Raw genomic sequence first — 12,267 nt, 5'->3', positions numbered from 1 at the left:
CATTCATAGTTAAGTCGTTTCCCCATAAGCTTGACAGGTTGACAGCATGGTATTTTTAGGGAGAAGACATATATGTAAATAGGTAGCATATGATTATAATCTTTTAGCCATTTTCAATAAAATTGTTTGAGATTGAAATTAAATCTGATCGATTCTAATGAAGCGAATGGAATGCATACAAACCGGTTCATTTACATATTAGCTAAAATAGTTTGTATCTGTTTCAGCGAAGCATTACTTAGTACTATAGTTTAGGTTTCAGGGTTTATTAGTTTAACGTCGTATTAACATGATCATGTAAGGATGTGCCAGGTGTGATGGTGGAGGAAAGCGAGAGTACCCAGAGAAAAACCACCAACCAGCGATCAGTACCTGGCAACCTTTAAACTTAGTACTACAGACATCACTAGTGATGTAGTGATGGAGAAATAAATCTGACAGAATATCCATTTAATGGATGGGGAATGGTTAGTATAACCGATTCATTGTCATTGTAAATGCACACCAATTAATTTGTTTTTTATTAAAAAAAAAAAAAAACATTCCTTTTTACGACTGAATGGGGATGTGTATCTAACCCAGACACATTGGTTTTACTATGCGGGCTCTAACTTCTAGCTGTGATATCAACAAAAAATGATATTTGTAGATTTAAATAGATTGATGATATATTAGTAAAACATGTCTTGTACTCTTATCCTACATGGTTCAAGTGGTTAAGATGTCCCGAGCTATTTATGTAAGAACAACGCGAGGTAACAATAAACACTTTGTGTAAATACCATGACTTTTTGGGGTATGTGGTGTTGTGTTACGTGATCCATGCCATGTGGTTTACAGCTGCACGAGCAACCAAAAAACTAAATCAAGTTACAAACTACCCTGATATATAATGACGCAATTCTTATTTAAGACAAATTTAACAAAGCGGTGGAGTCGGTACACCTGACGTGCTGTCTCTTCCCGGCTCATATACAGGAAGCAAAGTCTGCGGATATCATGCTTCACTATTCTTACTTGATATTGACCATCGTTACCGCATACCATTCAATAGATGGTAAGTACGTTTATCAAACATATACATAAGACTAAATAAAGATAGGGATACTCTACGCGAGGGTCACACAATTTTGAAAAACACAGAAACTTGCCGAGGGTTTTTTAAGTGAACATTTTTGACCCCGATGATAGAATATCCCTATCCTTCATATTCACGTATGAGAGATAATCATACCTGGACGTTTAATTAAAATTGAATGATATTTCGACGTTTTGAAATAACTATAATATAATATTTTCATTATAAATTCACATACTATTGTTAGTACTCCCAGACTTTGCAAGTGTCAGATTAACAGCTATTCGTGTGAGTCCCATGTCCTGTTCGTATCAGTCTGGTTAAATTTCCTCTATGTTGTTTATGGTATGTGATCAAATATTCATCTCATTATATAATTCGAAAAAAACGCGCGACTGCTAATCAATTCTCCATACATGAAAATTGCATGATATTTTCAACGTTAATCCCGTTGTTTGCATCTTTAGAAACAAAAGCAGACTAGTTTCTAAAAACAATATATAATTATTAACATTGCTGGCGCTGTTGCGTTACGATGCTCTATTGAATGGATAGCAATTTAATACAGAAAAACTAATATAGCTTGAGACGAAACTTTCTTTCAGTATTGTATACGGTTCAAACCCTAAATCACCTACAAGCACGCACAACACCCGTGCGTGTAAGTGATTTAGGGTTTTAAGTAAGCAATAACAGAGAAGCGTTAAGTAATTTACTCGATCACGTTACATAAACATACATTTAAGATACAATGAAGTAAAATTGAATTCCAAATCTAACCGTACCAAAATTATTATCGTACATGTAGCTTGTTTTATTGTCGAGTAATCTGTAATAAACATAATTTCTGGTACGGGGATCGGGTACGGTATCGGGGACGGCGTGCACGAAATCACCTCCACCATATTGAATTCAAATCATTGTCTATCAGGTTTGAAAACTCGACAATTTTGATGGGGAAAAAAGCACAAACCATACATAGTTCTTATAACTTAAATATACTCAGGACAATAAAATTCATCAATTGGTCACACAATATTGATTAAGTATAAAGTTTGAAAATTAAAACCATCTGTAACTAATTACTATTATTAACATTTTGTTCAAGGACTGACATTGCGGCAGTAATCCCGTGTACTTTCTTATATACAAAGACTCTCGATGTCGATAAAAATGTTCAAAAATATCTCTATTTTTTACATAAATGATATATGGTAAGGACAGGACGTCGATTCCGCACCAAATCTATATGAACTATTATTTGTTAACAGCGATAGTTATCTAATTTTAAATTAAAATATTTTATCACGTCCTCAGCATCGAGGATATACATAAACACAGGTATACTCCTGGGCGAACTTATTCTTGCACGCAGTCGGCTCCATGTTGTGGCTTATTTATCTAGAGCAGCAGCATTTCCCCCTACTAGAAAACACACCACGACATTTCTTAAAAAAAATCTTTCTGCATAGTAATTTGATACGGAAACAAAACAGATTTTAATCTGTTTAATAACATTGCATTAAAATGGAATCTTTAAAGCTAACTGTGTAGCTCTTGGGACCCGTACTCTTTACACCTACGGTAAAAGAAAGATTTTATTTATCGAACTTATGTAAAAATCACAGCTGAGTCCTAAATTCAGAATGTGGAAGGAAACAGCGATCAGAAGTATATGTTTTATACTGTTAGCAATTCGTTTCCACCATGTGCACACATACGCAGGTTTTATTATAGGTGCGAAAAAAAACAATATCATACAAAAATCATCCATTTGTGTTAATAATATTTTTCTGGGTTTTTTCCACACTATTGTTACATTGCAAGGTGCAACCAAAAGCAAACGCTGGACTTCGATACGGCGCGATGTGTTTTCTAATAAATCCTGTTCTATAGAAATTCTCTCCACCTATTAATATGATATTACGTCAATGGATTTCAGATTTAGTTTTACTAACTGCAAGCAGGTTAATTGTATGCAACGAATCCCTTTATCTTTCGTTACAGCACTATAGGTTAGCATGTTATATCTGCATGGCGTATACGTAACGACTGTAAGAGGAACAAGCTATTCAATTATTTTTCATTATTGCAACAGCTAGTATTCTATCTTTTTCTTCTTTTGCAACAGATTCTGGTCCAATGGATTTAGAGGTCGCAGGTTCGACTTCGTACAGCGTTAATTTCCAGTGGCATCAGGGACCAACGTGTTATGACCGTACGGACATTCTATTGATGTACAATGTGTCTGGGCAGACAAGGTCAATGAACATTCACAAAGACGCTGAGTACTACACGCTTGGCGACCTTGACCCCGAGACCACATACATCGCTCAGTTTGTCGTTGTGTACGGAGAAGAACAGAGTGATCCCGTGGAAATTACTTTCATGACAGGTAAATAATGAAAGTTCCACTAAAAACGTAATAAGTGTTCATGTTTTAAGACAATGTCACTAAGTATCTGATTATCTGCGTGGTATTTTCTTCAGTAGTGTTGATCTGGTTTTCATTTCAGGAGAATACGAAGGTTTGTCAGCTGGTGCTATAGCGGCAATTACTATAGGTATGTAGAATACAAAAACAAAATAGAATAATTTCTCTCTCAACTATTTATGTACAAGAAATCTGGACACATTCAGGGTCATCAGGACATTTTAACAATTACTATTAGCATTCTAACATTTCACTGAATCGATCAATGTAATTGGTTCATCAAATCACGTGCACGATGCGAACAAAACGTCGTGTTTTCCACTTAAAACGTCATATTCTATCTTTTCCGAACCCTCGTGCGAATTATCGCAAGAATTTTCGTTCTCATTTATGAAAAACGTTCGAGACGACGAAATGACGTAATGACAGATGAGTAACGCACAAAATGATGGAGCACGGTCGCTTCTTTATTTCCACCGTTGACAAAATATGTTCAAAGTTATATGTGCCGTAACCGGGCGGAAATTTGGACATGCTAATTTTTCTTCATTAACCTATTAAAAACCACAAGGTTTGATGAATTAAACCGTAAAAAACATTCAAATGACTGCAGATGTCTTATAAACGTTAGTTACAACACAGAAATCATGTAATGTAAAATTGTTGGTTTTTATGCCTTATGTATGTTTAGATAGAAACTTTCCTGCAGAAATCACTTTACAATTACTAAATGTGAAATTAAATTGTAGACGATAATTTGGCTTCATGGGCTGACCGTAGGTACTCATTTCGCTTCACTATATATGTACATATAATGATTTTTGGCAGTACTGCTAAAAATCATTTTCTGCTCCTATTTGTATTTGTAAAATTTAAACCCAATGCATTGAATTTACTGTAATTTTCAAAATGTTAGTAACTTTCGGTAATGAATAACATATTAAAAGCTTATCTTGATACGTGAATATAAAAAAATACGGCACATATAACTTTAATATTGGATTCCAGGAATACCAAAAAAAAATACAAAACTAGCTTTGAAATGGAATCAAGACTGTTTATATAGATTAATTTATTTGCCGCATATACCGTCATCGTTTTAAATACGAAAGACTACAGGAGGCAAACTATACCTTGACGTCAATATGTCGATGTTTATCTGGTATATGATATACAGTTTGTTTTGTTTTCTCAATAATGATATCAATTCCCAAAGATTTTGTAAATGTTTACAAATATATAACACAAACATAGTATATTTTAAGTGTAGTTAAGCACTCTAGTACATACTAAACAATATATTTTCTATATTTACACGAAATACATCACTCGTACTATTCCGTTTCCCTTTAAGTTATGCTGATCCTTGCTGGCTTACTTATCGCCGGGATTGTACTTTGGAGAACTGGGCGGCTCAATCGCTACAAAGAGTCCATATATGGTCACATACAGAGGCGAACGACCAGGCGCAGACGGGCCACTAATTCCTACATCGACTCCAATGATGTTAATAGACAAATGGAAAGAAAATCCTTTGCGGTATATAGTCATAAAATAGTAACAGCATAGAGTCAGGTCGTGTTATGAAGACTTTTCATGAATTAAAAAAAAACCCAACTCAAATAGACCATTTTATCTCGAGGTTTTATAAGTCAGGGATGCCAGAGCACACAAAATATAGAACGTTTACGAATACCGTCTATGCAGAATACGCATATTAAGGATGTACTCCTCTCAGAAGTCAAAATTTTCTTGTATTAAACTTATTTTCTCGCATAGATTTTTGGAAATAGGAGTTCATCCCATAAAAGAAAATGGAAGAAAAATCATCTGTCCGTGTGCTCGTTTTTAAGCTATTGTCATTCAAAGATAACTAGTTGACAAAATATTGGATTTTATCGGAATTTTGCCGTTTTTACCATATACACAAGAGATTAAAGCCATAATTTCCTAATGAGGTGTTTGATATGAATGGATGTTTGTAGAATTTATTTTCTAGTAGTCTTCTTTAAAAATATAACAGTATTGATTAATAAGACTAACATTTTTTCTCAGAATAACAACATATGCTACCCCTACACCTTTATTTTGAGCTACAGAATGCACTATTTTCAGTCATTTTTGCCAAATTTAACCTTTTATAGAAAAAGTTATGGTATTAAACTTTTGTTAATTTTTTGCATATCAGTAGGGAAAGGATTGTTCTTTCTAAATCAGGCCAAAAAATTAGGGGTCCGTGTGCTTACTTTTTTGCCCCATTTGAATATTTGTTATTTTTCAGTATTTTACAGTAAAAAATCAAAGTGCTCAAATTTTCATTAAATGTAAAAAAAAATAAAGTGACAAAAGCGTATTATTTCACATATTAGTGCTCAATATTTTAATTACCACGAACCTAGTAAAGATTTACAGCAAAAATTAGCTCGATACAGCTAAAATTGCTGGCGCAGTGATGATTAGAGTAAAAACAATTTCAGTAAAAAATGGTAAAACTCTTCTCAAAGCAAAAAAAAAGACACAATTTCAAAATGGCGGCCAAATCTTAGAATCCCCGTATAAAAACCTACTAAAAATAGAAATGTAATTTTTTGACAAAATTTCCAACTGGCAACTTGCTAAAGATTTTGATAAATTATATTTGAAAATCTCATAACTTCTTTGATCATTGTAGAAACGAGACTTCAACGGGACTGAAACCTCAGAGGAATACATCCTTAACGCAAATGCTGGAATCATACTTTAGATAGCCATGATAAACATATATTGTAGCTTCGTTTTTAGTACTTTTTATTCTTAAATTTATTGCTTATGTTTGCTTTATGTTATATATTCATCATTTCATTTTTTCGATACAATGTTTCCTTAACGTAGAACACAAATTAGACTATTAATAACGATGAAGCATTGATACATGAAATGTATTGATAGAGAAACAATTACTGTGTAAAATTTTAAAGGAAACATAACCAAAAAAAACTTTCGTATCCATTATAACTAGAACCTGGCCTATTCGGATGTTGGTGACGATGATGTATATATGTACGGTCAAATGGTGTTCAATGACCACCAGTCCTGGGAAGTTCCTCACGACAAGGTGTCCCTGGTAGAGAAGCTGACCACTGGCAGGTTTGCTGACATATTCAAAGCTTCACAAAACGTCAAAACAAACAATAGGAGGACTGTTGTAGCTAAGGTTCTAAAAGGTAGGAAAATCTGAAATTCAAACGAAAGTGAAAATTTGTTTTTCATTGATATCAAAGTAAATCATTACTTTTCAAACTACAGAAACCTAAAATGATAAGAAATAAATAAATTTTCTGGTGTGAAAACAAACTGATACATTGAATAAAATGTTTTTGATGGGAATACATTCAAGCATGTCTATAAAGCCACGAAAGGAATAGGAAGGGAAATGTGGTCTCTATAACTAAGTCAACTTTTGTTAAACATGATCATTTGATACTTGATAAACAGGAGGTTTGTATATAGAGGGGGCCGACAGACAGAGGAGTTGGATGTGTTAATTTGAAATGCCAGTCTCGTGTAATAATTTGAATAGTAATATATTTGTCTACTATTTGTCATGGTGATACATTTCGATCTTCTATTTCAGAATCACACACTGAGCTGGACGAATTGGTAATGAACGCCAAGATTAACTTCTTCGCCACCAAAGTTGGTTCCCATGCCAACGTGGTACAGTTCGTCGGAGCTGTCCTTGACAACAAACCATGTACTGTATCCTCTGACTTATATGTACACTGTATCAAAATAAATTTCATTTTCAGAAATGTTTCTATCAGAATTATTATGTTATTTGTTTCAATTAAAGTATATTCATTTTACAATAATATGCTGGTCTATATTGATACATTCCACTCAGCCTAATGTTTTTTTCTTTATTATTGTAATTTGAAACAATGTAGTGAGCATTTACAAAATATGTCAGCGATCTGCATTTTTTAAATCTCTATCCTGTATTTATAAAAATAGGAAAGTAACCTTATAATGGAATGAGAATTAGCCACTCATCACAGTGGTATTTATCTTTTCTGCAGTGGGTCAGTTTATGTTGCTGGAGTATTATGAGGGTGGCGTGATGAGGACGTGGCTACAGAACCAGAAGACGAACGTCACAGACAGCATAGTGGACACCTTGTATCGTATGACCTTTGACATAGCGAAAGGGATGGAGTATCTAGCCTCTAAAGAGGTATAGTAATTTACATTAATTTGGGTATAACAAAGATTATTGTTGATGTAAAGGTTTGTCAAGAAAATTTCTAAACAATTTATTTGCAGTCTTTAAGACCCATTGCTTTATATTTTGATTTCAAATATAATAACGTATGGGAATGAAATACAAAATCAAAAGGATAAGGAAGTATTTCAATATACCAAAAAAGTTACTTTACCGTACAAATGAAATGGCTTTAATTAACGTCTTAAAAAAACTCGGTAAATCTATTTAGATTACCCATCGTCATCTTGCTGCCAGGAATATTCTTCTTACATCAGGTCTTGAAGCCAAAATTGCCGGTTTTGGACCCACGAAAGAGACCGAGCAGGATGGAGATACAGGGAAGGTAAGTTCGATAGGTATCCATAGTCAGACTACTTTACACTGTTTCACTGTTATCATGAAACACATACAAACATAACTAAATATGTTATTTTAAGATTGTTGTCCCATGGTAAGGAAGACAACTCAGGGTTTTTTTTTATTTCATGCCCGAAGCTCCTCAAGCATTCGAATGAACCTTTTTTATAGCAGTGTATTTTCGCGATTTCAAGTCGTATGGTTCTTTTTATGTTTACACTTTATTTGTGACGATCAATTTTCGTGAGTTCCACCTGTACGCAAAATAAGCGAAAAATTAAAAGCACTCAAAAAATGAAAGAAAACCATAAGGAACCTTATACCGACAATTGTTTTAAAATAATATATGAAAACATCATCCATTCAGCAATGTAACAGATAAATTATATTTTTTCACAAAGCTTTTAAGTGACAACCACATGTTTTTGTTACTAATCAGGAGAAGGTGCCAATCAAATGGATGGCTCCAGAATGTATGACATCACTGAAAGAGGCGACCCTAGAGAGTGATGTATGGGCCTATGGAATTGTCCTGTGGGAAATATTCAGTCTAGGTATGATACATATGTACAAAAGTATATTACGTAATGATTATCTTGAATACATGTTTATGGAGATGTAACACACACAATCCGAAATTAAATACCATTTATGATGTTGTGTGTGATAAAAATATTGAAATCAATCTTTATAAATGATCCTTCTAATAGATAATCTCTTCGATATTCTTTTCAAAACTCCAAATTGATTGAGGGACACTTTTCTATTTTATCATTCCGTCATTTTATCAGTCAATTAGAAGCGACGTTACATACGTTAAAATAATTTTAAGCCAACGAAAGTGATTGTTACAGTTTAGAAAGAGATAAATGTATAATATCCAGTTTGGGAATATTATGGATATATGTCAGATCTTCAGACGTAAGCTGAAGTTATGGCGTCACGAGAAATATACAATTTTAGTCATGATAAGGCTATTGTCTATGATGGATATTGTATTATCTAAAATTAATCATTGACAACTCCAGGTGAGACGCCTTACCCTGGAATACGGAGTATGGAGGTGGCCACGAAGGTATCCAATGGTTACCGTATGAGCCGTCCGGAATACTGTGCTGACATGTAAGTTATCGCAAAGTCCAGGTAAATCACATTAACTAGGTGATACTATACCAGCCATCCATCTGCTTAATCAATCTGTTTCCACAACCTTCAATAGTATATATTATGTTGAACCAAATTGTGGAACATTGGTTACATTATTTAGTCAGTTGTAATTAGGTTTATATGGTATGAATAGATATCGTTCAGAGAGATTAAAGCGGTAAGCATCCATGACAGGAATTTTATATCAACATCTAGTAGACAATTTTGGTTTACAATATTATTTAAAGAAACCCATTGATCAGAAGTATAAAAACAGTATTACAAGTATACGATTAAGTAGTCATAAGTTAAATATAGAAAGTGGTAGGTTTCAAAATGTAGCACGACCTAATAGAATCTGTACAGTTTGTAATACCAATGATATAGAAGATGAGTTTCAGTTCATCCTTAAATGTCCTTTTTATACCCAACTACGAGTAAGATATCTGAAATCTTATTATTTTTATCATCCAAGTGTGTTCAAACTTGTTCAATTACTCAGTGTAAATAATGTTAAATAATCTACGAAAATTCTTAAAACTTACATTGCAGAAACGTTCTCAGTCTCTTAATACACCGTAACTGTATAGTATATGATGTTTAATAATTGTGTGTTAATGTTTGTGTTTTATTGTATACAATCACTCTCTTGTACATGTTTAAATTATTCAATATGTATTAAAATTGTACTTTGTGTCTTATAAGCCGCAAGACTTACGGAAATAAACAAATAGAAATTGACAGTAATTGACGTGCATTACGAGTATGCTTGTTTTTGTAGGCATTACGAGATAATGAAGAACTGCTGGCAGGATAAACAGTCATCACGGCCAAAGTTCTCTGTCATTGTACAGGAGATCAGCAGTACCTTCAGATCCAGTGTTGCAGATTACTATTACTACGCCACGCAGTGAAAATAGTGAACAACCACCTCGGACCGGACAGCAGCTAAACGTGTCGATATTGTATATGTTCTTCGGATATGCGGACTACTTAATAAAGAAATTCATCTGCAGTTGCGCGAACAAAGAGATAAAAGACACAATATTTGAAGAGTCATTCCAAATTTGAAAGTGCAGTTGACTTATAAAAAGTACATGAAGACAATGATACGGTTGAAAATAACTGCAACTGAGCTTGTTTTACTTACAAAAAATGTATATTGTAACCTTTTTTCATTCATAATTTTAATATAACACCTTATAATTTTGTTTTTGTCATGTATATAACTTACCAGAATTGTTGTGACATATGATGGTATTTAGCCACGTTATTTGTAAATTGTGACTGTTTTTTCATGACTTTAGTAGAAATCTGAAAAATCTGAGTGTACTCTTAATACGGTTCATGATGGTAGTACACTCAGATTTTTGTGTTATATCTCCATGACATAAAAAATCCATTCAAGTTAAAATTCAATTTACTAAAGATAATCTCTGAAATACTCAAAATTCAGTTTGGGTCTCTCTATGAAATCATTACGTCGTCATATCAGCTTATCAGAAGTAACGTCACAAACGGCGACGCCATTTTTTCCTTTATGGGCTGATAAAGTAAATTTACAGCCAATAAAAATGGTCGTAACAAACAAAATTTAATTATTACAAAATGTGCACATCCATGTTAATATATAACGACACTAGAACGATTTGTTCTCATGACTAATCTTGCAGTTTATTAATTATATAGTTACACTAGAACACATCAATGTTTTCCTTTGGCCACGGAGAAACATCACAACATGCCTTATATGTATATATAAGGTATATATTTAGAGATTTCTTGTATCACTTTTTTTCTTCTACATTTAGCTAAACCCTGCCATATGATGTTATTGTAAGAACATTGATAAGGTTTTATTTTTATTATATGTTTTAATTTCCCCAATTATATAAATGCGCTCTATTGCCGACTTATGATTTGCTTTTCTAATAAAACATGTATTTTCCAATTTTACGAGTCTGGATTCGTTTACTTTCCCTTATCCCTGTGAATTCAAGTTTAGAAGCTGTTATAGCCTATCCTTATCACTAGGATTACAAACAAAAGAATCCATTATGGGAATGGGAATATACATTCCTACATCCACATTTCACGTGTCATGAAGTCAAACGTTCGCCCCCTTTTACATGTAGGAAGGCTCCGGAATCTAGCCTCTGACCGATACACGCATTAGATTGTACATTGTCGTTTCAGCTCTTGGTAAACGTTTACTTGTGTCTGTCCCGTGTCGGTATAATGTTATCAGATGGCGTTCATCGCTTTAGTGGCTTCATCACAACATGCCTTATATGTATATATAAGGTATATATTTAGAGATTTCTTGTATCACTTTTTTTCTTCTACATTTAGCTAAACCCTGACGTATGATGTTATTGTAAGAACATTGATAAGGTTTTATTTTTATTATATGTTTTAATTTCCCCAATTATATAAATGCGCTCTATTGCCGACTGATGATTTGCTTTTCTAATAAAATATGTATTTTCCAATTTTACGAGTCTGGATTCGCTTACTTTCCCTTATCCCTGTGAATTCAAGTTTAGAAGCTGTTATAGCCTATCCTTATCACTAGGATTACAAACAAAAGAATCCATTATGGGAATGGGAATATACATTCCTACATCCACATTTCACGTGTCATGAAGTCAAACGTTCGCCCCCTTTTACATGTAGGAAGGCTCCGGAATCTAGCCTCTGACCGATACACGCATTAGATTGTACATTGTCGTTTCAGCTCTTGGTAAACGTTTACTTGTGTCTGTCCCGTGTCGGTATAATGTTATCAGATGGCGTTCATCGCTTTAGTGGCTTCGGTATATTTTAATACGATTGAATTGTAGAATGGAGGGTATAGATACGTTAGGGTATTATAGCATGACACAGAGTTCCATTATTGCTAAGAAAAACAACACCAACATTCCCCGTTTCCCAAAACACAATAGCCCCACTTACATACAGGGGAGATTGTCTCTGAATACCTTACGTTTGTTTATGATGCTAGGCACA

At 33.7% G+C, this 12,267-nt stretch overlaps 1 protein-coding gene and 1 long non-coding RNA gene across 2 annotated transcripts in view; both read left to right on the top strand.

Annotated features, from left to right (window-relative positions):
* Positions 1-11,210, top strand: part of LOC138324943 (uncharacterized) — an 83,172-nt gene extending 71,962 nt beyond the window's left edge. Inside the window, exon 2 of the long non-coding RNA XR_011208708.1 lies at positions 11,022-11,210. This is a non-coding gene — a long non-coding RNA (uncharacterized lncRNA). The remainder of the gene's footprint in view (positions 1-11,021) is intronic.
* LOC138326103 (ephrin type-A receptor 2-like) overlaps positions 1-11,210 on the top strand; it is a 74,618-nt gene extending 63,408 nt beyond the window's left edge. The window contains exons 11-15 of the mRNA XM_069272238.1: positions 7,571-7,725; positions 7,985-8,098; positions 8,552-8,666; positions 9,141-9,234; positions 10,040-11,210. Of these exons, the coding sequence (XP_069128339.1) occupies positions 7,571-7,725; positions 7,985-8,098; positions 8,552-8,666; positions 9,141-9,234; positions 10,040-10,172 (611 nt within the window). The 3' untranslated portion in view covers positions 10,173-11,210. The remainder of the gene's footprint in view (positions 1-7,570; positions 7,726-7,984; positions 8,099-8,551; positions 8,667-9,140; positions 9,235-10,039) is intronic.
* Positions 11,211-12,267: the final 1,057 nt, after the last annotated feature.

The sequence above is a fragment of the Argopecten irradians genome, chromosome 6 (genome assembly GCF_041381155.1).
Source record: "Argopecten irradians isolate NY chromosome 6, Ai_NY, whole genome shotgun sequence".
In the NCBI taxonomy this organism is placed as follows: Eukaryota; Metazoa; Mollusca; class Bivalvia; order Pectinida; family Pectinidae; genus Argopecten; species Argopecten irradians.
This window is presented reverse-complemented; position numbering and strand designations above follow the sequence as displayed.